This window comes from Carlito syrichta, unplaced genomic scaffold (assembly GCF_000164805.1).
Source record: "Carlito syrichta isolate Samal-C Ts95f unplaced genomic scaffold, Tarsius_syrichta-2.0.1 Scaffold305794, whole genome shotgun sequence".
NCBI lineage: Eukaryota > Metazoa > Chordata > Mammalia > Primates > Tarsiidae > Carlito > Carlito syrichta.
In genome coordinates, this window is record NW_007249890.1 from 296,019 (window position 1) to 320,203 (window position 24,185).

The 24,185-nt window shown below is 37.2% G+C and overlaps 1 protein-coding gene across 4 annotated transcripts in view; it reads left to right on the plus strand.

Moving 5' to 3' along the window:
- PAN3 (PAN3 poly(A) specific ribonuclease subunit) overlaps nucleotides 1-24,185 on the plus strand; it is a 110,726-nt gene that overhangs the window by 21,329 nt on the left and 65,212 nt on the right. For all 4 annotated transcript variants that reach the window (XM_008062676.2, XM_008062679.1, XM_021714815.1 and 1 more), the window contains one exon: nucleotides 11,581-11,728. In XM_008062676.2, coding sequence (XP_008060867.1) covers nucleotides 11,581-11,728 — 148 coding nt within the window. The remainder of the gene's footprint in view (nucleotides 1-11,580; nucleotides 11,729-24,185) is intronic.

Below are 24,185 nucleotides of genomic sequence, written 5' to 3' on the forward strand. Positions count from 1 at the left end.
TCATCTAATCTTGCCTTTCATCTTCGTTATTTGAAAAAGAGAAAAATCAGAATCCCTTAAAAAGGTGCCTCTTGGTCTTGTTCCCGCTTCTGCTGCTGACCTACTGAATCACTTGCAGTACTATGCAAGTACCATAGAGAGTCCATGCTTTTCTTGCCTTCAAGCGTCACATTGCTTGATGTATCCGTCTTTCTGTCTTCACTTAGCAAACCTGTCTTTTAGGATTCAGTTCGAGCATTTGGTTGTATGACCTAATTGGACAGCATTAGGCATTTGCTCACTTTTCCCTAGCACCTACCAGGTTTTGTTTATGTAACTTTTCATATAGGTTAGCAGTATATGGCACATTGCAGATACTTCTTTCTTTTTGTTACATAGATGTTCTGAGTTCTTGGGAGTGTAGAATTGGGTTCAGGATACATTCTGTGCCTGTGAAATGCTAGCCTGTGAACTTGTAGAACAGTGTCATGTTTTATATGTTTTCTTCTCCACTGACACTGTGACTTGCACAGTGTCTTCTATGTATTAGATGCACAAATAATTGAACAAATGAACCTGGATTAATGGTTATCTCACTAGATGAATGTTTGCTCTAACGTTAATCCTGAATTATGACGCTTCATACATTTTCCCTTGATATAGCTCATGACAGAATGTCATTGTAGAAAACACATAAAGATCTTAGTCTATGTTAAATTTGTGTTTAAATGTGGCAGGATTCTTGTTAGGAAGAAAACCTCTCAGTAAATCTCTCTACTTACTGTAGAATTGACATACAGGTTATACTGTTATATGACTGTGACTGGAAGGTCTGGAAAGGTATACAAGATTGTTGTAGCTGCATAAATACCTTTTGCCTCCTTGGAATGCTGGGATAGCTTCATTTTCCTGAACTGCTTATTAGCTGACCAAAATGGATATTTTTGCTTCTTTTAGGGAGATTAATACTGGAAATGAACTAGGTGGCATGCCCTGTGACTGGTAACGATCTGAAATGCTTGGGACCATAAGTATTTTGGATTTTGGAATATTTACATAAACTTACTGGTTGCACATCCTAAATCTGAAAATCCAAAGTCTGAAATGCTACAGTGAGCATTTACTCTGAATATCACATTGGAGCTCAAAAAGTATCAGATTTTGGAGTATTGTAGATCTTAGATTTTCAGATTAGGAATACTCAATTTGTAGCAGATGAGCAGCTCATCTGGTTTTGTTTTTAAATGTCTTCTGGGCCAGGCATGGTGGCTGAAGCCTGTAATTCCAGCACTTTGGGAAGCAGAGGTGAGAGAATTGCCTGAGCTCAGGGATTCGAGACCAGTCTGGGCAATTTGGTGAGACCTCATGTCTATAAAATCAAAACGTCAGCTGGGCATGCTGGTGCGCGCCTGTAGTTCCAGCTACTTGGAAGGCTGAGGCGGAAGGATTACCTGAACCCAGCAGGTTGAGACTGTGGTGGCGGTGAGCATGCCACTGCACTCCAACCTTGGCGACAGAGTAAGACTCTGACTCAAAAAACAAAAAACAACCACAAAACTTCTGTCCTCTGGATACTGATTTTCCTTTATATGCATTGATTCTAAATATTTACAAATCTTTTTGGTTTTTTTTTTTTTTTGAGTTGAAGTCTTACTCTCGCCCAGGCTAGAGTGTAGTGTCGTGTTCATGGCTACCACAACCTCGACCTACTGGGCTCAGGTGATCTTTCCTTCTGCCTCAGCCTTCCAAGTAGCTAGAACTACAGGTGTGTGCCACCACACCTGGCTAATTTTTTTGTTTATTATAGGGACGAAGTCTTGCCAAGTTTCCCAGTCTGATTACAAATCCCTGGGCTCCGGAAAACCTTTTACCTCTTCCTCTCAAAGTGCTGGGGTAACAGGTGTGAGCTACCGTACCTGGCCATGATTTATAAATCTTAAACTTTTAAAAAAGTTTTTTTGTAAAAATCCCATGATCATCCCTCAGTATCCTTGGGGAATTGATTCCAGGAACAGCCACCTTCTCCCACCTGCAGATATCAAAATTCTCAGATGCTCAGTCCCGTATAGATGCTTGAGTCCCTTATTGAATGGCATATTTGCATATAATCTATGTCATCCTCCCATATACTTAATGCTAGGTAAGCAGTTTTTTATACTGTATTGTTTTTATTTTTTATTGTTGTATTGTTATCTTTCATTGTTTTGTCTTCCCAAATATTTTCCATCTGTGGTTGCCAGAATTTGTGGATTTAGAAGCCACAAATACAGAGGGTTATTTGTATATACTACAGATAAAAACCATATCCTATAGAAAAGTACAATGAAGAAATCGAACATGTCTTCAGTCACCTTACCACCCAGAGATAGCATGTTTGGTAGCATGTTGGTGAGTGTCTTTGGCATCTTTTCTTTTTTTTGAGTTGGAGTCTCACTCTGTCACCCAGACTGGAGTGCAGTAGCCGCTCCCGGCCACCGCAGCCTCAACCTGCTGGGCTCCAGCGATCCTTCCACCTCAGCCTTCTGAGTAGCTGGAATTACAGACATGCACTACCATGCCCAGCTGATTTTTTTTTTTAATTTTTTTTAATTTTAGAGATGAGGTCTCGCTGCCCAGGCGGGTCTCGAACTCGCAGGCTCAGGCAGTCCACTCACCTCAGCCTCCCAAAGGCGTGGGATTACAGGCTGAGCCACCGAGCCCGGTGGCATCTTTTCACACACGTGCATGTGCACACACTCCCTGGCCCCTCTCAGACATATATTAACTAGCTTACAGAATCAGCAGTTTAGATTCATTGCTGCTCTGTAGTTTTTTTTTATTAGATTTTTATCTTTACTGAGTCAGTGGTATGGGTCTCTTTCTATGTTTAATAAAAACATGTCAATTCACATAGTTTTTAATTGCTGTGCATTATGGTATGTACCATAGTCGTTTTTCACTTTCCTCCTTAGCTTTAATTCCTGGATGTGGGTTTGCTAGGTCAAAGGCCTGCTTATTTTTCATTTTGATATGTATTACTAAACTTTTCTCAAGAAGAGTACACCAGGAGATTATTAGAAATGTTTCTAATATTACCTATATCAGACAAACTTTGTAAAGAATGAGCTAACAAATTCAGGTGTCTATAACTTCAAGCTACAGAGAATTATACTGAGCCTTTGAAAATGTTTTATGCTGTCATAACATAAAGCTTATTATTAATTGATCTTCATTTGGCATATTCCAACATATACATACCACTTTACTCTTAAGATATGACCTGGCATTGTTCATACCTATAATCTCAGCACTTAACGGAGGGTGAGGCGAGAGGATTGCCAAAGATCAGGAGTTCCAGACCAGCCTGGACAACAAAGCGAGACCCTGTCTCTATAAAAAAAACTCAGCCAAGTGTCATGGCATGTACCTGTAGTCCCTGCTACGAGGAAGGCTGAGGCAGAAGAGGAGGATCGCTTGAGCCTAGGAGTTCGAGGCTGTAGTGAACTATGGTCACACCTCTGCACTCTGGCCTGGATGGCAGAGCAAGAGTCTGTCTCTGAAAAAAAATTGTCACATTATAAACAGGAGAACACTTAGAAGACCACTAGTATGAATAATTTGGAAATGTTAATGATTAGCTTTCTTCTACTCTGTTCACCTATTTTTATCACGTTTAGCAAATCATAGTTTCTTTATTGGGGTACTTAGAGGGCCCAGTTTGCTTCAGAACACTTATAAACTGTATTACTAGTCTAATTTTACAATAGTAATAGCATTTAGGAACCACTTTTAACTTATGAAACTTGACTGGTTTTAAATAAGACCATTTCTGAATAACCCAGAAGTAGAGTATGTTTTGATAATCAGTTTTAAATTGACCGTATTCATAAATGTTTGAAATAAATGGAAATAACCTATTAGTTTAAAAAAAAAGTCTGGTAGAAATGTGAACTTGGAGGTTCTTGTTAGTCATTGACTTCTCCTTTCTGTCTCACTCTGTTCCTCTTTATTCTGTGTTGTTTATGAACCCGAAGACTAATAAGAACAACCCTGAGTCAGGCTGCCCTTTGCGTTTCTGAGCCTCATCTTCCTTTGCATTCTTAGATCATCTTAGCAAGATAGGAGTTCCTCAGCCCATCTTTCTTCCTCATTATTAGTGCACCGCCTCCCAAACCCTCCCAAGTAACTCGCTGCTCTTTGCTTTTCCTAGTCTGTCGCTGTCTCTCTGTCTTTCTCTCTCCCCTGCTTTCTTCCCCACATTGGGCATACATTTTTAAGAGTAGTCTCAGCTGTGCTTTTTTGTTATCCCAAAGAAGGAAGAAAAGTGCCAAAGATGAAAGATTGGGGTCTCTGGTAAAGATTAGTGTCAGCATTTTATCTCTTGTTCTTAAAATTGATTTAATTCAGCCAAGGACAGTGGAGACTTTGACCTTTTCAGTCTAATTAGACTTCAGCAATAAAGTCATCAAGCAAAACATTCCTTCTCTTTCTCTCCTCTTTCCCTTCCTCCTCATTTTCCTCTTTTTCTGCTTGTTTCCCTTACTCTCTTTCATCACGACTGATTTTAGAAGATGGTCTGAAGTTGAGAAAGAGTAGGGTCAAGTCATAAGTTGGGGTGATGTTGCGCAATAAATGTTGATAGAGATGATGGTAGCCTAGATGAGGGCACGGGCAGTGATATGGGTAGAATTTAAGAAGTATTAGGGTATAGAACAGATTCCATGACTTGGTGCTTCAAAGTTACTAGTTTTATATAACTATCAAAAGGACAGCTAGCTGAACTCTGTGTGATATAATTTATCTATTTAGGAAAGAGATTATACAGAAAGCACCGCAAAACTGGAAAAGAAAAACTTTTTTAAGAAAGTAGATTGAATTACTCATAAATTACTTGAAATGATAATTGCAGTGTACTTTTCTACTAGTGGGTGTCTCATGTAGCCAAAAAACTGGCTAAATTTTATATATTGAGAACTCAGAGTCAGTAAAGAATCCCTTAAGGTTTTGAAAATATTACTACTGGTCTACTGGCCAAGGTGGAAGAACAATGACTGGACCTACACTCTCTTCAGAAACTGCTAAAAAACTGAACAAAATATATGAAACAACAGTTTTCAAGATATATCAGGCAATGAAAGACAGTGGTCTCTGAGACAGGAGACAAATGAGATAAGCCTTGAGGTTCCCCAGCTTATTGCCTTGGGAGAGTTTCCAGGTCTGAAGCAGGGAGAGGGATCCCAGGGTCAGCTGGTGATCCATCTGAATTGAGCAGACCGAATTGGAGGTCCACAGGGGCCAAAGTGGTTGTAGTTCACAAGAAAACATGTGGAAGAGGAGAGAGCTCACACACAGGATTCTGGAGATCTGCAGAGAGAACCCCCGAGTCTTTGCCAAATACTAATCAGCAGGTATAGATGAAGAGACCAACGGGCTGAAAAAGAGAGTCCCATGGAAAACTTCATAATTCATGAAGCATCAAGTAGGGTAGTGGGAAGGCATTTGTCTCAGTAGTGGGACCAAATCAGCTTTAGAATAAAGGCTTCCCTGGTACCTCCTAACAAAGCAGGACCTGGAAGAATCAAACTAAGAAGAATCAAACTAATTTTTAAGCAGTTTAACTATAAAGGAGAATATAGGTCAAGGATATTTGGAAGAATACAAAAATATCTAGGACCCAGCAAGATAAAAGTCACGGTATTTGTCATGTAATCAAAACTTACAAGGCAGGCAAGGAAGTAGCAAAATAAGACCCACAAAGAGAAGGTGTAATGAAAACTAACCCAGAAGTGATGCAGAAATAGTATATAAAAACATCAGAAATGATTAACTATATTTTATAAGTTTAGTAAGCCAGAGGAAGGATGAAGTATGTTAGTGCAGACATGGAAAAATTCCAAATCAAAGTTTCAAGCTACTATGTCTTAAATGAAAAATATATTGGATGGGATTAACAGTGGATTAGATAGACACTGCAGAAGAAAAGATTAGTGAACTTGAAGGCATAGTGATAGAAACTATCTTAACAAATGACTTGATGGGTGACATCAAGTGGCCCATTATATTTGTAAATGGAGTTCCTGAAATGGGGCTGGTGGATGTACACACAAACTTTTCAAATTTGATGGTACTATAAACACAGAGATTCAAGGAGCCCTATGAATCATAAGCAAAAGAAACATGTAGAAAACAACACCAAGACATAAGAAAAAAGGAACCCTAAGAAAAATAACCGATTTTTGAGGAACAAAGATACAGTTGGCCTTCCATATTTGTGAGTTTCACATTCTAGTAGACTGAAAACACACACCGACACCCCATATCAGTAGTACAAAAACAAAAATAATACAAGTAAAAAATAATAAAGTATAGCAAATATTTACTCCGCATTTACATTGTATTAGGTATTATAAGTAATCTAGAGGTAATTAAAAGTATATGGATACTTTATGGATATGCATAGGTTATATGCAAATACTGAACTTCAGCATCTGTGGATTTTGGTATCTGTGATGGGGGTGGGGAAGGATCCTGGAATCCTGCAGATACTGAGGGATGACCACAGTAACTATATTTCATGAGTTTAGATAGCAGATTTCTCACTGAAAATAATACAAGCCAGAAGACAGTGGAGCAATATCTTTAAATTATGGGATAGAAAAGAAAAAGTGTCATCCTAGAATTCTATACTTGGAAAAAATATCTTGCAAAAAAGCAGTCAAATGAGAGTATGGGAAAACTGGTAAAATTCAAACTAGGTATGTAGTTTAATTACAGTTATTGCACCAGTGCTAATTTATGGATTTGAAAATGTACTATGGTTATATAAGATGTTATTTCTCATGAAAGATGGCGAAAGGTATTACATCTTGTGAATCTTAAAATTATTTCAAAATACTTTTTTTTAAAGTGGACCCTGTTAAAATTTAACATCTTATGCTTTTTGCAAGAGAATGAAAGCAGAAATTATAGATGAGGAGAATATATTTGAAAATCACGTATCTGACAAAGAACTTCTGTCTGGAATATATAAATAGCTCTCAAAATTCCATAGTAGGAAACAAACACAATAAAAGTGGAAAAAAAAGTCTTTTGGGCAATGCTGATTAAAGCAACAGTGAGATACCACTATGCACCTATTTGAAAGCCTAAAATGAAAAAAGATACATTAAACCATGCGTTCCTGAGAGCAACTTGATCTCTTTGTACGGTGCTGGTGGACAAAGTAAAAATAGTACTATTACTTTGGAAAACAGTTTACCAATTTCTTTAAAAAGTTTATATGTATACACATACTGTACATCCAAACCATTCACTGCTAGATTTTTGACCAAGAGTAGTGAAACATACATACACACACAAAGACTTGTATATGAGTGTCCACAAGCAGCTTTATTTGTAATAGCTAAAAATTGTGAACAGTCTAAATGTTTAATGGATGAAGGGATGAACAAATTGTGGCATATTATAATATTGAATACTAATAAGCAATACAGATGAATGAAGCATTGATGCAATGACATGGATGAATCTCAATACTGAGTGAAAGAAGCCTGTCAAAACCAATCATACAATGCATGTATGATTCATTTATATGAAATTCTGGAAAATGCAAACTAATCTATAGTGACAGAGACTTAGGAAGTCAGTGGGACAGAGAAGGGTGAGGCCTCTGGAGACTTTTAGCATGATGGACATATATTGATTTTGGTAACGGTTTCATGGTTGTATCCTGTGTCAAGAGTTATCAAGTTTTGCATTTTAAATATGCACTGGTTATTAGATGTCAGTTATATCTAACTAAAGCTGTCAAGAAAAAGTCACCCAGTCATGTTTCACTTGGAGAAATAGACAAATGATACCAACGTATGACGTCATCAAGGCAAGAGTAGCAAGCTGATCTCTTTATAAACAGTGCTGTACCACGGAAGGTATTTTATGCACTTATAGGTTTACTGTGTGATTAAAATAACTCTGACGAGTATTCAGGAGTATTATTAGTTTCTCAGTCATTCATCCCATCATTGTAAGACAGCTTCCTTTTTTTACAGATCTTTTTAACATCTTGGCAAAGAAATTATTACATAATGTCTTGTGTTCTATTTTCATTCAACATAAACAACTTCTTGTCTTTCAACTAATTAAAACATTATTATTATTATTATTATTATTTTATTCTGTTTTATTTTTGAGTTGGAGTCTCACTCTGTCACCCAGACTGGAGTGCAGTGGCACGCTCCCGGCCACCGCAGCCTCAACTTTCTGGACTCCGGCAATCCTTCTGCCTCAGCCTTCCAAGTAGCTGGAACTACAGGCGTGCGCTACCACACTCGGCCAATTTTTTATTTTATTGGAGCGATGAGGTCTCACCAAGTTGCCCGGGCAGGTCTTGAACCCGCGGGCTCAGGCAATCCACTCACCTCAGCCTCCCAAAGCGCTGGGATTACAGGCTGAGCCACCGAGCCCAACTTAAAACATTTTTAATGACTGTACTTTTTATCTTATCACACTGTTATTAACTATTTCCTTAGTTTGTGGAACATTTTAATATAGTCTTAAATAAGTATACTGTTTTTAGTAGAGTCCACCCGAGTTTTAAATATTGAATTTTACTTTAAAAATAACAGCTTCTATGGAATAATATGTTAGGAAAAAGCATAAAATTGTATTAAATGTGAGTTAAGAACCTTGTGAGACAATTATTTGTTAAAAACCTTTATTGATCACTTGTAGATAGGCAATGGTCAGATTTGGCGGGGTGTCTGGATTAACAGACACACTATTATCTCATTTAAGATATGATGACAGTTTATAATTGCAACAGCACTTTTTTAAGGTAAAGGTCAGGACTCTTGGTTTAGCGTATTTATATCTAGAGGCTACTGATAGGGATCATATTCAGATATTACAGAATGGTATCATTTTGGAGAACTTTGTATGTACAAAATACCTGGTTGTTTTTGACGTGAAAATTGTGGGGTAATTTTAGTGTATGAGAACCAGAAACGATTGATTTGAATAAATGTTAATTTTTAGAAATGCACATGTAGAGCTATTTAAAATGTGGTTGTAAATTAGGATTTTAAATAATGAAGAGAAATTAGTGCTTATCCTTATTTTATGAAAAACAAAAAATATTACAGAGAGACATATCTAAGTCACTAGGAAGGGTTTATTCAAGTCATAGAACAAGAATAGTAAAACTTTGATTTTTTTTTTTTTTTTACTACTCCTTTCCTTATTTAAACTCCTTAGTGTTAAAATTCAACAAATAGTTTGTGTAACTCAAGTTCTTGAGTGTTCTTCCTAGATAAAAGCTTTGCCTTATAAACCTAAAAGAAAGTTTATGTTCTGAACAGGTATTTCAGCTTAATGTGATATTTGTTTTAGTTACCAGTTTTACCTTATCTTTCAAAAAAATTATTCTTAACATGTTAAAGATGTATACCTGTGCATATCTTAATGGTTTTTATAAAACTGATTTATATCTTAAATCAGTAATATTAAAGAAGTTTTAAGAATGCATCTTTATTATTGTAGTTATTATTTCAGAGTTTTATCATGAAAAATATTCTAGACTGGGTCTTAATTTCTGATTATGACTTTAAATGTATCTGATAGTTCTCTGATCTGCCTGCATGTAGTTTATATTGTTAATAGTGGTTTCACTCTCTTATTCCTGGCATTTTGTTGTTGTACCTAAATTCTCTATTTTTTTTCTGCCATTTAGATTTTTCTATCTTTTCTCTAATCTCAAGTGCTCTCTTGAATAAAACAAACGCTGAAACCAATAATGGAGGGAGGAGTTTAGGTCTTTCTTTCTACTTCTTAATTCATATGAACTGTTGGGTGTGTTTTTGACCTCTATGGTTATAGAGTCTCTAGAAGTTACAGTTTAGTTTGTAAATTTTAATAGTTACATTACTTTTAATAACTTCTGTAATAAATTTGGGAACCTTTTATAATTTGTTATAATGAGATTTTATATGGGGTTTCTTTTAAAGGTTTGCTAAATGTAGAATGGACTTTCCCTCATTATTTCTCCTTTATCGGGTCCCCTAGAAATAGGTTTCCAAAGTAATTTAAAAGAGTTAGAGAAATTCAGCTTTGAAATCAGATAGTCTGCTCTGTATTGTGATTGTAAGATATATGTGAAATAGAAATTGGATAATACTATTTCTCAGGAGTATACTAAAAATGTATGTGTATGTCCTAGTAATCTTGTGTAATCCTGAAGTCCCTCTCCTTCCTAGTCATTTTGGACTCTTTTTCGAGATAATTGATGACTTTTGTCTTGACTCTCATCTTCAAAGACATATTTAGGTTTAATCAGTACACACTACCTCTGATGTCCTCTTCATCCTGTTGATGGCCATTTGTTCCCTTACAACTAGAAAGTAAGTTCTATATCAGTAGAATGCAGAGGCTTGTTCTCTAGTCCCAGTATTAAAGAGTTGGCCATCCGTTTAAAGAACATGCCACAATTTTTGAAAACTTGAGAAACTGAATGGTTTAAAACTTGCATTTAATGATAAAAGAAGATTCCCCCCTCTGGGAAATATATTGTGACTCAGGTCTGATTATCTTTTTCAGAATTTCATGTGTTAGGTGTGGCAGTAAACGATTCATTCTATGTTTCTAGTATATTTAATAAAGTCCAGATTTAGCATTTCTTCTATATTTTATCACTTTCTATTTAATTTTTGCTGGCTCTTTACTGGTAATATCATTCTTAGAGCTTATGGTTAGGATAATCTGGTGACTCATTATCTTACAGATTTAGTATTTTGAACCTTGACTTGTCAATTTAAAGTATCATTTATATCAAATAGGAAGTTGTTCTTTCTGCGTCCTATGGAAATGTGACGCAGACAAAATATAGACCCTTTGGGAATTTGATATACAGTCTCATGCGTTCTAGTATTTCTTAAAGCCAAAAGTGCCATACCACTTGAATATATAAAAAGTTGCAGCATAGTACCGCTGTGAAAAACTTTTTTTCCATGTAACCTCATAGTACATCTTTAGTCTAAGAAGTCACTTGTGTTGCATGTGATACTGCACAGACATTAGGACCTCTCTGGGTTTTCTTACATCTGGGTTCCTCCCATGTTTGCCTTGTTTTTAAGTATTTTCTTACCTTTTCTCTGTTACTTTAGTACATAGTACTGTGTTACTAGGGAAATATTTGATGTGCTTACAAAAAAGGAAGTGATTAATTTTGGAAGAAAGGCAGCTTTGATCTTTATCCTGGTAGAAGTGGTTTAAAGATACTAAATTTGAAACTTGTTGCTCAGTTTTGAGGTAATCTCAACCTCCCAGTTCTCTAAAACGTGTTAGGGTAGTTTGGTAATGATGCATGCTTGGCAATAAAGACAAATTTCACATGTTACTGAGGTTAAAAATTCTGCCAGTGAAATAATTAAAATCCTCAAATTTGATGATCAAATTTCCTGTAACATATGTAATTACAACACACCAAAATATAGTACCCAAAATACGCTTTGATCCTTTCAATAAAATATTTTATTTAGTAAATAAAGCACTGTGGAATAATGCCTAGTAGATTCAATGTCTTTTTTGGGCTTAAAGTGTGTTAACTTACTATATTTGATTTTTAAATAGACACCAAATCCTACTGCAAGCGAGTTTATTCCTAAAGGAGGATCAACCTCCAGGCTGAGTAACGTGTCCCAGTCAAATATGTCTGCCTTCTCTCAAGTTTTCTCTCACCCATCCATGGGAAGCCCTGCTACTGCTGGATTAGCACCAGGTAAGTTGAGTAACCATTTCTAGTGAGTTCCAGATATCAAACCTGTAAGCACCATTTACTATTAATTTATCAGAACTTAAATTGTGTATTTGAATGATTCACATTTGTGAACACATTATGAGTTTCATGTTCTGGTTTTTAGAGCCATAGATCAAATATGTAGTTGAGAATTTTAAAGCAAAACTTTAAATATGAATGAAATTATATATAGGGGTTTTTATATATAAAAATGAGAAAAATAAATTTAAAGGAGAAAATGGTAATTTAGAAAAAGCATCTATCTGGACCTTGGTATTTCCCTATTTTTGAGAGTCAGTGATAATACTGTTTCACTAAGACTTTTGTAAAGGCATTAGAAATAGAAGGAATATTGATGTACGTCTGCCTCAAAGTCCTCTTATATTAAATTTCTAAAAAATAGTCTATGTCACTGGAAATAAATCTTTAGATGATACTGCCTTTCAAATGTTTGCTTATAAATGCAGTAGGAGTAATTTAAAATTGGGTCAAGCATTGTAAAGAGTACTAGAGAACAAGTGTATTGCATTAGGAAACATTGCAGTAGGGAAAAACATTTTTAAGTCATTTTCTTTCAGGTGTATTCGTGATGGTGGAAGGTTTGGGGTAAATGTCCTTACACTCCAGGAATCTTGAGCATAGTTCAGAGTGACCCTTTGAGAGGTCTATAATTCTTTGAAGTCTTCTTTTTTTTCTTAAAAATTCATACAAAATGTCCATCTACTTTGTAAAAAAAACTGTTTTTTTTTTTTTTAATGGAGGTCTTAGTCCGTTGCTCAGTCTGGAGCGCGGTAGCATGTTCATAGCTCACTGCAGCCTCAGCCTCCTGGGCTCAGGATCCTTCCACCTCAGCGTCTTGAGTAGCTGGGACTATATGTGTGCGCCACCATTCCTGGCTAATTTTTTTAATTCCTTTTTTTGTAGCGACAAGGTCTCTCTATGTTGCCTAGGCTAGTCTCGAACTCCTGGACTCAAGCAATCCTCTGTCTCCCAAAGTGCTGAGATTTCATGAGTGAGCCACCGCACCTAGCCACAAACATTTACTTTTAATATAAAATATTAAAAATCTCTTAGATGATTAACATCACTTATCCCCACAGCTGTGTACCTTGATTTGGAAAGTGAGGTATGCAAATCACATTGAATTCATAGTGCTGAGCAGACTGTTATTTTATGTGTGTAAAATGTTTGAGCGACACCCACAGATTATGTTTCTAGAACCTGCACTGGAAAACCATCACTTGACCACTTCTTGGTCATTTCCAAAAAACAGAAGGAAAATGAAATATTCACACACTAGAACAGAGCCCAAAGATCTGTCTAGATCAGCCTGGAACTGGCAATGTCTCCTAGGCTTAACCCAATAGGAAGCCGAAACTTTGATTTTGATGCTCATATCTGAATCAGAGACCTTTTCAGGAAGAAGAATGAGAGAAAATAGAGATAACACTATGGAACAGAGCATCTGTTTCAGCATTTAAAGTATGGGTGTGCTCAGAACTTTGATACCCTGTGTTGCCAAGGATTTTATCTATGTCTCCTTTGCCCGCTAGTCTCTCTCACCCCCTTTTGTGTCTCCCTCCCTGCCAGTCTCCTCCGCCGTCCCCCCCTTACCATTTCTTCTCCTTTAGCTGTTTTCAGGATTTGTAAACATTTTCCCTTCTTCCCTAGAGAGCAGTGTCAGAATTGAATATCCTTGGTAGCCTGTAAGTTTTACTTGTAAGGAGTATGCTGCTGTAATTTTTGTCCCACTGAGGTGTGTTCACATTGTTTACATGAGCAAATCTATAAGTTAGCTATACACCTACTATTTCTTAGAGAGACAGTGTCTAAACCTCTGAGCGGGTTTGTTATTTACCTTTATGTGTTCATTTATAAACCACCCACAATAACGAGATCCATATGCCAGTCAGAAATTACATGCCAGTTTATTTTGGCCTTACAGTACTTCCTTCTTTGTATCAGAAGTGAATATTTTGTTCTTATCAGACTTGTTGAGGCTTGCCATTTAAAAAAATTAGCCCTTTTAAATATTAAAGTTAAAATTAAAGTAGATCTTAAAACAGTTGAGTTAAGAAATCCATTACTACTTGTGGTATTTCTATAAGCTTTTCAGTGGATATTAGCTTATTTGGAGTTATGTGTTTTATTGGTCCCAATTGGACATCACAATTTAAATTTAGGATGAAATTAAGTAATTTTAAAATTAGCTGAAAAACTATGTATTCTTCTGCATAGCCTTAGCTGTAGCATGAAAATGGTCTTTCTACTTTCTAATAATGTTGAGAGTAATCACTCTGGAACCATTGGAAATAGGTTATTATGTCAAACGTATTCTTGAATTTTTTGTGACTATTAAATGATGACTAAGCTATTTTCTTAAAACTATTGAAATGATGAATGATTTTGCATTATTATTTCCTTATATTTTCCCCATTAGTTAATAGCTTAACAGTCTCTAGAGATGAGCAAAGGGGAAGAAAATTAAGTCTGCCTTACTAATAGAAAGCCATTTTAACCTTTTAATGTCTTCCATCATTTCTTACCCATCATTTTGTAACCTTTTTTTGAACAAAATGTTATTTTGTTTTATCTTTATATTTCCACTTTAAGGTTATAAGATAAATAAGATTGTAGAGTCTATTTAGCTACCTTAGTGGTGATTTAATTTATCTTTAATGCTTCTTGTCTATTGTAGGTGTGATGTTGATAATTTTTAGTTACACATTTTTTATTTTCTCTTTAAAAAATTTCTATTCCCAAAACTATTGCCCTTGACATTGTGCTATTACTGGTTTTCTAAAACACATGAAACTTTAAAAACCTTAAATTTCTTCCGAAACCTACCTGTATAAAACTAGAGTTAGAGTAATGGCATTTTCATTATATGTGGAAAAGTACATATCTAAATATATTTTTTGACCAAAAATATAAAAAAATTTGAGCAGTGTTGGTATTAAGATTTTGTGTTTTCTTAAATTATAGGAACAAAGGCAATAATGCTTGGTACAGAATAGACACTGAGTTAATCAAAGTTTTTTAAAAAATTTGTTTCAGGGCTGGGCGCAGTGGGTCACGCCTATAATCCCAGCACTTTGGGAGGCCAAGGTGAGAGGATTGCCTGAGCTTGTGGGTTCAAGACCACCCTGGGCAACTTGGCAAGACCTCATCTCTACAATAAATCAAAAAATTAGCTGGAAGTCATGAATTTAGTTAGAAGTAGCTTCCAGCTACTTGGAAGGCTGAGGCAGAAGGATCACCTGAGCCCAGCAGGTCGAGGCTGCAGTTGCTGTCAGTGTGCCACTGCACCTCCAGCCTGGATGACAGAGTGAGACTCCAACTCAAAAAACAAAAAACTTCTTTTGGTTTCAATTATTTGAGAAAAAATAAGTCATGCTTTTGTTTTATGTTTCAAAGCAAGAAGTAAAACTACATACAAAAGTTAATTTATTCATAGCCAATTAGGTTTAAAAGGCATTAAAAAGTTAAAAAATATGGCATATATTTCCACTGAATTGCATATACATTCATTTTCTGTTTTAATCTAAGAAGTCAAGACTCTGTAGATAAAGGTGTTTCGTGCCTTTTAACCTATGAGCAGTGGCTACATTTCTAAGTATCTTTTGTGAAGATAGTTTAAGACTGTTTTAAGTTTGGTGCTTACTTGGGCTTCATTGTCTTTTAGAAATCCCTACAATTGTGTTCATACCTTTTATTTGTAAATACACATATTTCTATGGCTACAGTTTTTATTATCTTCTTTAGAGGATCACAGCCCTCCAAAAGTTAAGAACCATTGGCTTAATACAACCTTAGCAAAAGTAATTTCCAGAATGTGTTATAGTAGGAATGCTTTTTAAGTAACATGTAGTATAAAGATACATTTTTCCAGTAGCTCTTGCTTAGGCAAATATTTTTTCATCTATCTCTAGAAATTAAATTATGATTGTGCCTGGTATATGAAATGATATAGTTCATGCTCTAAATTTTTGTGCCACAAAAAATACTTTTATCATGAGAACTAATTGCTGGATTTTTCCCAAGAGTACTTAGATTTAATTGTAGATTCAGTAGACTAAGTCTTAGTGTATTTTAAATTGAATGACCTAAGTATTAACCAGTTCACAGCACCACAGTGTGTTTGAAAGGCGATGTAAGAGAGGTGGCCCAGGAGCAGCTTGCATTTCTGGGTAGTTTTCTCAGGCATCATTTAGTAGTTTAATGCACAGTTGTGCCTCAGGAATTGAGTTTCTCCCCTTCTGCTCAAAGTGTATGGACACTTGGAAGGGGAAGGGGCCAGTTCTTTAATTTGAAAGTGTCATCATTGACTTATAAATGAGAAAAAGCTCATATGACTTTCAGCATTTTTCGATATTCATTCCTTCAAGATGAGGATAGTGCAGGTTTCGGATCATTGGGTATATCTTATAAATTATGAAGGCACATCTCACATGACTGATAAGAGGAGTAATACCTAATGATTGTATCTAATTATTGTATTAGCACTGTTAGATAATTGTATTCCTTATTACTAACTTTATTGTAGTATTTGGAAAAATAAGTCTAAAGAAATTATATTCTTAGATCCAGTTTTCTGAAATAATGAGTGATAATTTCGAAGATTTCTGAGGGTGATGGTGACAAATTGGTTGGTAAAATTGGCTAATATTCTTCTTTGATCTTTAGCTTGAGAAATGTGTGACAGAAAAAGGGAAGGGCATATTTATTCATCATTCTTGTTCAGAAATATTTAAACTTTCAATCAATATTTTAGACTATATAAAAAATAGTTATTCTTGTAACGTTGAAGGTTTTGGATAGAATGTTGGTTTCAGTTTCAAAGTTCTGTGCTAAAAGTAATAAAACTGGGTAATTCTCTAGCTCTATGGCATTTCCTATCATAGATGAGGAAAATAGAGGCTTATTCATTTGCATTGCATAGTAGCAAGTTTAGGCAGTAACCTGATCTTGATCACAGATCTGGGAGGAAACTTTGAGGTTACATAGTCCAGCCTTGTGCCAGTCTGGAAATGACATTCCTAACAGATTGTCATCTAACCTCTGTTTAGTCACTTTTAGTAATAAGGAATTTATTAGCTAACCAAGGCAGCTCAGTATATGTTTAACAGTTTGAATAAAAAGAAAATTATGTCTTATGCTGAACTAAACTTTGTCTTATCTATCTTCCACTAGTCTAATTCTGTCCCTTTTTGTTGAATGGACTAAATAGAAGTCTTTCCTACATGCTAGCTCTTCTTTTTCAGATGAGTTCTATGTGTATGTGTGTCCATGTAAGTGATTTGTTACAGACTAAAAGACAAGGTGGAGCAGGCAAACTGGGGAACGTATTATTCAAAACAGCAAGTTGCATAGGTCAGAAATTGTCATGGGAGTGGAACACTAGGGTGGGTTAACTAACCCACAGATTTGCTTACCTTGCTGTAGCACTCCTTCAATACCCAGCTAAGCATACCTTTGGGAAAATAGCAAGCTCTCTCAATCGAATGAATTTATGATCTTGCAGACGGCAAGTATCTATGCCCATGTTTAAAACTTCATTGTATATCTTAGGTTCTATAGCAAGCCATTTAAGACACAAAAACTCTGTAAGCTGTTGCTTTAGATTATTTTGTTTGTATTAAGTGGTGTAGTTATTGAAAGTAATGACTGTAACAATATTTATGTAGTCCTTAAACATCATCAGTTTAATAAACGTAACTCTAAATGGATTTCCTTGTGATTATTTCTCAAAAGTCTGCTGTTAAACGGATTCTTTGGAATAGTCAAATAACTTTGCCACACATTTATTTTGATGCTTATGTCTCTGAATTATTTTTGCACTTACTATCAACAGAAGTAGTTTAGCATTGATATATCCTTCTGATTGTTTTCAATATTAATCTAGCTTTCCTAAGCATGTTACAAATAGATCAAGAAGGAGGGACCATTCCACTTCTTATCTAGCACAAATTTAGGCATAAATGGTGCTTAGTAAATGCTTATTCTCATTAGGCACTGCTTCATTTTTGTCTTGGAAAACAAATTTTGTAATTGGTAGGTATCTCTTAAGTACAGTGAATTTTAATAATTCAATAAACATATTTGAAGAACTTCTAAAAACTGCAGGTGTTCAAGCTTGTGTAGATAAGGCAGATGAGGCATTTCTCAACAGAAATGTGCCTGCTGCAAAAGCTTATTGGCATCAGACCAGAGTCACTGGGTGTTTTGAGATGCTCAGGCATTCTTATAACCAGTTAAAGTATTTGTAAGTATTATTTTTAAATTGCATGTTTCCATTTTTTTGTAACTACTTTGTTTTTCAGGTGTACTCAGCAGAATCACTCAAACCTTTCCAGATTCTCTAGTATGGTGATTGTTTTCTACATTAAAAATAATAAAATAAAAAATGAACAGCTTTATGGTTAAGCTCAGGGGTCCCCAAGGTTTTGTGAAGAGGACCTTTTTGTTGCCCTGTGATGACGAACCCATCCTAGAAGGGAGCTGCTCAGGGTGTGCATGTGTGTGGATGGCAGATTGTGATGTCCCAGGAAACATTACCCACAGTAGACTAGACCCGTAACTGGGTAGGGAGTGCCTGCTGGCTGTATTCCCCTCCCAGTTGGGAATTTCAGGAAGCTGAAGTGAGACATTTATGGCGCAGAGGGGGATGTGGCTGCTTCATCTGGCTTGGAAACCCGTCAGGTAAGGCTTAAATAGCTACCAGTAGATAAAATTCTGCTGGTTGGAGAATCCCTTGTTATTAAAGTATCTTGATAGGCTTGAGAGTTCCTATTGTGGCCTTCCTGTTTAAATCTCATTATGTTGATTATTCTGTCCCATAACTAGGGGGTAGGGGCTGGATGGGAGTGGGTAGGTGGTCCCATCAACTGTCGATTACAGCTTCGGTGATCTACAGCTGCAGTGATGTTTCCTGCTGCTCTTGGACTGACTTTCACTGGATTGTGACTTGATTGCCTTTAGAATATGGTACCTTTTCTCCTTCTAAAATAGCTGTGTACTGCTTTTCAGCATACCACTTGAGCTCTGTGTTTTAGAGTTTTAGTGTCTATAAGAAGAAGGTAATAGATGATTGTCTTTCTAATCTAAATCCCCCCCTTTGAGTGACATGTGAATCTAAAGGAGATTAGAGGACCATAATAGAGACAGAAATGAAGACGGTGGTAGGAAGTAGTAAAAACGGGAGAACACCTTTTGTTCTAGTCTTAAGGATTTTAGAAGGCACGTGGACTTTGTAACTGGGAAATTGCTCCAAGACTACCTTGGTTTCATAGGCGGAGATGGGGAGAGTGTTGTGTCACTGATATAGGGGTGAATCCATGCTGTGCTAGTTCTGAGTGAAATGAGAAGTCGAAAGACTTGTGGTAATAAATGCCCGAGAAAATTTCTGACATGGTTTTTTATTTTTATACTTATTTATTTGAGTTGGCATCTCACTCCATCGCCCAGGCTGGAGTGCAGTGGCACACTCATGACCACCCCAGTATCGGCCTGCTGGGCTCTGGCGATCCTTCTGCCTCAGCCTTCCAAGTAGCTGGAACTACAGGCGTGCACTACCGCGCCCAGCTCATTTTGTGATTTATTGTAGTGACAGGGTCTCCCCATGTTGCCCAGGCTGATCTTGAACCCACGGGCTCAGGTAATCCTCTCACCTCGGCCTCCCAAAGTGCTGGGATTACAGACTGAGCCACCGAGCCCGGCCCTGACATGGTTTTTACCTAGATACGGAGAGTTAGATACGAGTTTACCCCTACCCCTTTTCTTTAGTCAAATAAATTGAGATCTCCAGAGACCATTTTCTTCAACCTTTTAACTCAGTAGTGCCTAGTGCATTTCACGTACTGGGTGTTGGGGAGAAGGGGGCAGAGAGTAGTTGTGTGACTAAATTTACCTTGTGGTGTATTACATGTCTGGTTAGAAACAGTCCTCTGATTCTGTAGGAATGAATTGGATGGTTGTAGTAGCCCCTTTTATTTCTTGAATTATCCCTTGATTTTTCTCAACTTGACTATGAAAGTCATGTTTTTCTTATTCTTTCTGTCTTTTCAGGTGTAGTCACCCTAAAGTAGGGCACATGGGAAGGGCCCTGGTAAATGGGGAGGAATCACAGATTTTTTTCAAAACCCCAGTGCATATAAGCGTGTAAATCATGACCATGCATGCTTGCAGAAACCCCAGCGCAGAGTGCTGGTTGCTAGTGGTTATGTTCTGAATTCTGTAGTCATGAATCTCTTATTCATTGATATGTTGAGAATTGGATTTTTTTTATTACTTCATCATCACTTTCCTATGTTTTAGATGTGGTTATCCAGATTTAAGAGTGGTATTCTAAATAGTAACTAGTAATTAATAGTCATTTTGAGTGGAGATACCTTTGAGAAAACAGTATAGATCAATAGGATGTTTAGTATATTTTTACCCACCAACTGCTCTCTAAGCTGTTGTTACCATAGGCCACACTCTTTGCTGATTGTTTGTGAGGTGGTAGTAGGTTAAACTGCTGAAGCAGTACATCCAAAGTAGAATAACGTGGCTAACGTGACAGCAGTTTTTTCTTACTTTTGTAACATTTGCAGGTGGTCAGGTTGGCTAGGATGCTGCCCTCCACATAGCCTGAAAGGGACCCAGGCAAGTGGCTTCTCAGCATCTCTCTAGTCAGCTGGAAGGGGGAACGTGTGGAGGAGCATGAGTGGAAAGTTGGTGTGGACCAAGTCTGGAAGTTTCTCCTACGATGACCGTTGACCAAAATCTGGGCTTTCATTATTTTGAGCAGCTAGGCTACATTTCTCTGTCTTCTTTGCATGCAGAAGTCGCATAGTTGATTTGGGGTATCTCATGAATATACATTTGGGACGTTATCTCATTTGCATCTTTTGTGTCTGCTTTAAAAATATCACCAAGGCAGCTGCAGTATCTGATCTGTCTAGCATCAGGGAAAATGGTTCTTTCTGGCATACTTGAACTTTTTGGATATCAGAAACTTAAGGTTTTGAAAGGTCTTAATGGTCAGAACTTCGTTTTCACTAATTTTTCCTTGGTACTTTCTTGCTTCAAAGAAAATGAAAAATTTTTAAATGACTCGTGCTCAGCTGTTTGTCACTTAACAGTTGTATTGGGCCAGAATACAGTGATGCTCTTGAGGTAACAGAGGTGGTAGAGCAGCTTGCTTCAAGTTCTGTAATCACTTATACTTGCTGTTCTTTCCATTGGCCTTCTGTCTGGTTTATTAGGTTATCGCTCTTTTATGGTGAGGCCTTGCCTTTTCTTCTGAGTCTCTTAAAGTGTCTGAAAGTAGTGCCTTGAGTGGTGACACATAAGGCAAGCTTATATGAATCCTTTTTCAGTTTTTATTGGCTCTTTATTGATAACTGTTGTGCTGTTAGTGCCCTTGTGATTGAAAGTGCCTTTGAATCCCCTAGAGCCCTTGCTGAGTCCTGTCTCAGCTTCTGCTTTGAAGGTCTGGGAAGAGTTGCTTCTTGAATGCATTCCCAGGTGCTGCTGCTGGTCCCAGAACCCGGTTTTGAGGAGGACTGTTCTCTTTAGAGTTTTAATCAGTTTTCTCTTCTCTTAATCCTCCTCCTTCCCTTCCTAATCTGCTGAGGGCTAGCTAAAGTAAGAGCCTGGGTGACAAGAGTGAGACTCCAACTCAGAAAAACAAAAAAGAAAAAAGAAGAAAAAGGTTTTGAGTCAAGAATTGTTGCCAGTGAATAAGTACATGGGTTTTAAATTATCCTTGGTGAAGGGATAAGGGGAAAAGTATCCTCTAGCTAAGGCTAGTTTGCGCTTCACTTCTGTGTGTGAATAATTGAGATTATCATTGAATCTATAAATATAGGGGTTACTGACAGTCAAGATCACAAAGACAAAATGAATAAAACTGGGCAACAGGGATTTCTTCTGTCTTGACAGTGTTAATGGAACTTAAATAATGGAAATTAGTAATTATGCTACGGCTTTCTAATACATTTCTCAGAATACCTAGAAAATGAGTAGCATAAGTACCATGGCTGTTTAAAATTTAAAACCCTGTGGTTCTGAGACTAGATATCTTTTATTTACATGTTGCATTTTAATAAGCTTTATTTATTTAATTTATTTTTGAATTGAGGTCTCACTGTGTTGCCCAGGATGGGATACAGCAGCATGATCACAGCTCACTGCAACCTCAATCTCTTAAGCTCAGGCGGTCCTCCTGCCTCAGTCTCCTGAGTAACTGGGACTATAGGTGTGCTCCACCATGCCTGGCTAGTTTTTTGCTTTTTGTAGAGACGAGATCTCACTATGTTGCCTAGGCTGGTCTCGAACTTCTAGGCTCAAATGTTCCTCCCACCTCAGCCTTTGAAAGTGCTGGGATTACAGTTGTGGGCCACTGTGCCCAACCAATATATATGTTTTAAAATAGTTACAGAAGATCAACTAAATTGTTGTTACTATTTTTTTTTGAGTTGGAGTCACTCTGTCACCCAGACTGCAGTGCAGTGGCTGCTCCCAGCCATCGCAGCCTCGACCTGCTGGGCTCCAGCGATCCTTCTACTCAGCCTTCCAAGGAGCTGGAACTACAGGCGCGCGCTACCACTCCCGGCTAAATTTTTTTATTTATTGTAGAGGTGACGTCTTGCCAAGTTGCCCAGGCCGGTTTGGAACCCGCGGGCTCAGGCAGTTCACTCACCTCGGCCTCCCAAAGCGCGGGATTGCAGGTTGAGCCACCAAGCCCAGTTACTAAATTGTTACTGATGTTGGAGAAATAAGTGTTTGCTGATTCAATCACAACACACTTTATTTTTGTTTTTAATGTGGTGTAATAGCTTTTAATCATCGGATAGAAATCCATAATTAACATTACATTGTTAACTAATATTAATCTTACATTTTTGTGTGAATATTTATAATTAATTTTCATAATCAGACACACTTGTCTAAGTTTCTTGTTTTACACAAAACAACACAACTTAACATTATGAGTAAAGGACACTATTTACCCATAAACATTCACTGTTGCTTGAAAAGAAAAAAAAATTTTTTTTGAAGCAAAAACATTAAAAAGTTAAGTGAGCTACAGCTAGTAATTCTTCCCTCATTTTGTTTTAATCCTTTGTTTAAATGTGTTATTATTTAAAAGAAGAGTCTTGGGAAGATCCTGTCATTTCAGATCATTTGACCAAGTTAGGGGACAGATAGGTATGTCATTATTTTGTGGTTTCTTCAGAAAAAAAAATTTTTTTTTTTTTTTTGAGTTGGAGTCTCACTCTGTCGCCCAGGCTGGAGTGCAGTGGCCACTCCCCGCCACCGCAGCCTCGACTTGCTGTGCTCCAGCGATCCTTCCCGCCTCAGCCTTCCGAGTAGCCAGAATTACAGGCATGTGCTACCACGCCCGGCTGATTTTTTGATTTACTGTAGAGATGAGGTCTCGCCAAGTTGCCCAGGCGGGTCTCGAACCCGCGACCTCAGGCAATCCACTCACCTCAGCCTCCCAAAGCGCAAGATTACAGACTGAGCCACAGAGCCAGGCCAAAAAATATTTTTTTTGAGTTGGAGTCTCTCGCCTTCATCCAGACTGGAGTGCAGTGGCATGCACGCTCACAGCCACCCCAGCGTTGACCTTCTGGGCTCCAGCGATCCTTTAGCTTCAGCCTTCTGAGTAGCCTGGAACTACAGATGCGTGCTACCACGCCTGGCTACTTTTTATTTTATTGTAGAGACTGAAGTGTCATCAGGTTGCCCAGGGTGGTCTCAAACCGGTGGACTCAGGCAATCCACTTTTCTCGACCTCCTAAAGTGCTGGGATTACAGGCTGAGCCACCAAGCCTGGCCGGTTTCTCCAAATATTATAGTGACCAAAGCAGGTTACCTACCATGCAGGTCAGTCCATATAGTTCCTAAAATTATAATTATAGCCCTGACAGTGGTTTTTAGAAATGTGTTTAGTTATTCACATTTTTTAGTGATTTAGGCACTGCATTTTATACATAGTTAATATTCTAATGATGTATGTTGAATTAATGACAGTTCACCTGGAAATGAAACTCTTCATAGAGGCAAGGCTGATGCTAGGCCAAAGAGAATATGACTATGTATAGGAAGGAAAGCAAAATAATTTTGGAGACTGCGATTACCGTCTAGTATGATTGAAGATTGCGTGGTTGAGGAAACTCAGGTTAAATTCATAGTATGAACTAACAGTATCTGAGTTTGGTCACTAAGATTAAATACATTTTTATGAGGAAGCTTTAGGGTACTTAATAATCTTATTTAATACTTCAGTATTTCTAATATCCAGGTAGTCCAGATATCTTTTATCATAGGTAGCTATTCAGCCAAATTGAAGTATGATTATGTAAATCAGTTGATGAAATTTTCTGGTTATTGAGAGAAAAACCAGAGATGGAAATTGAGTTGCATTTATTTTGGCCACATCCACATA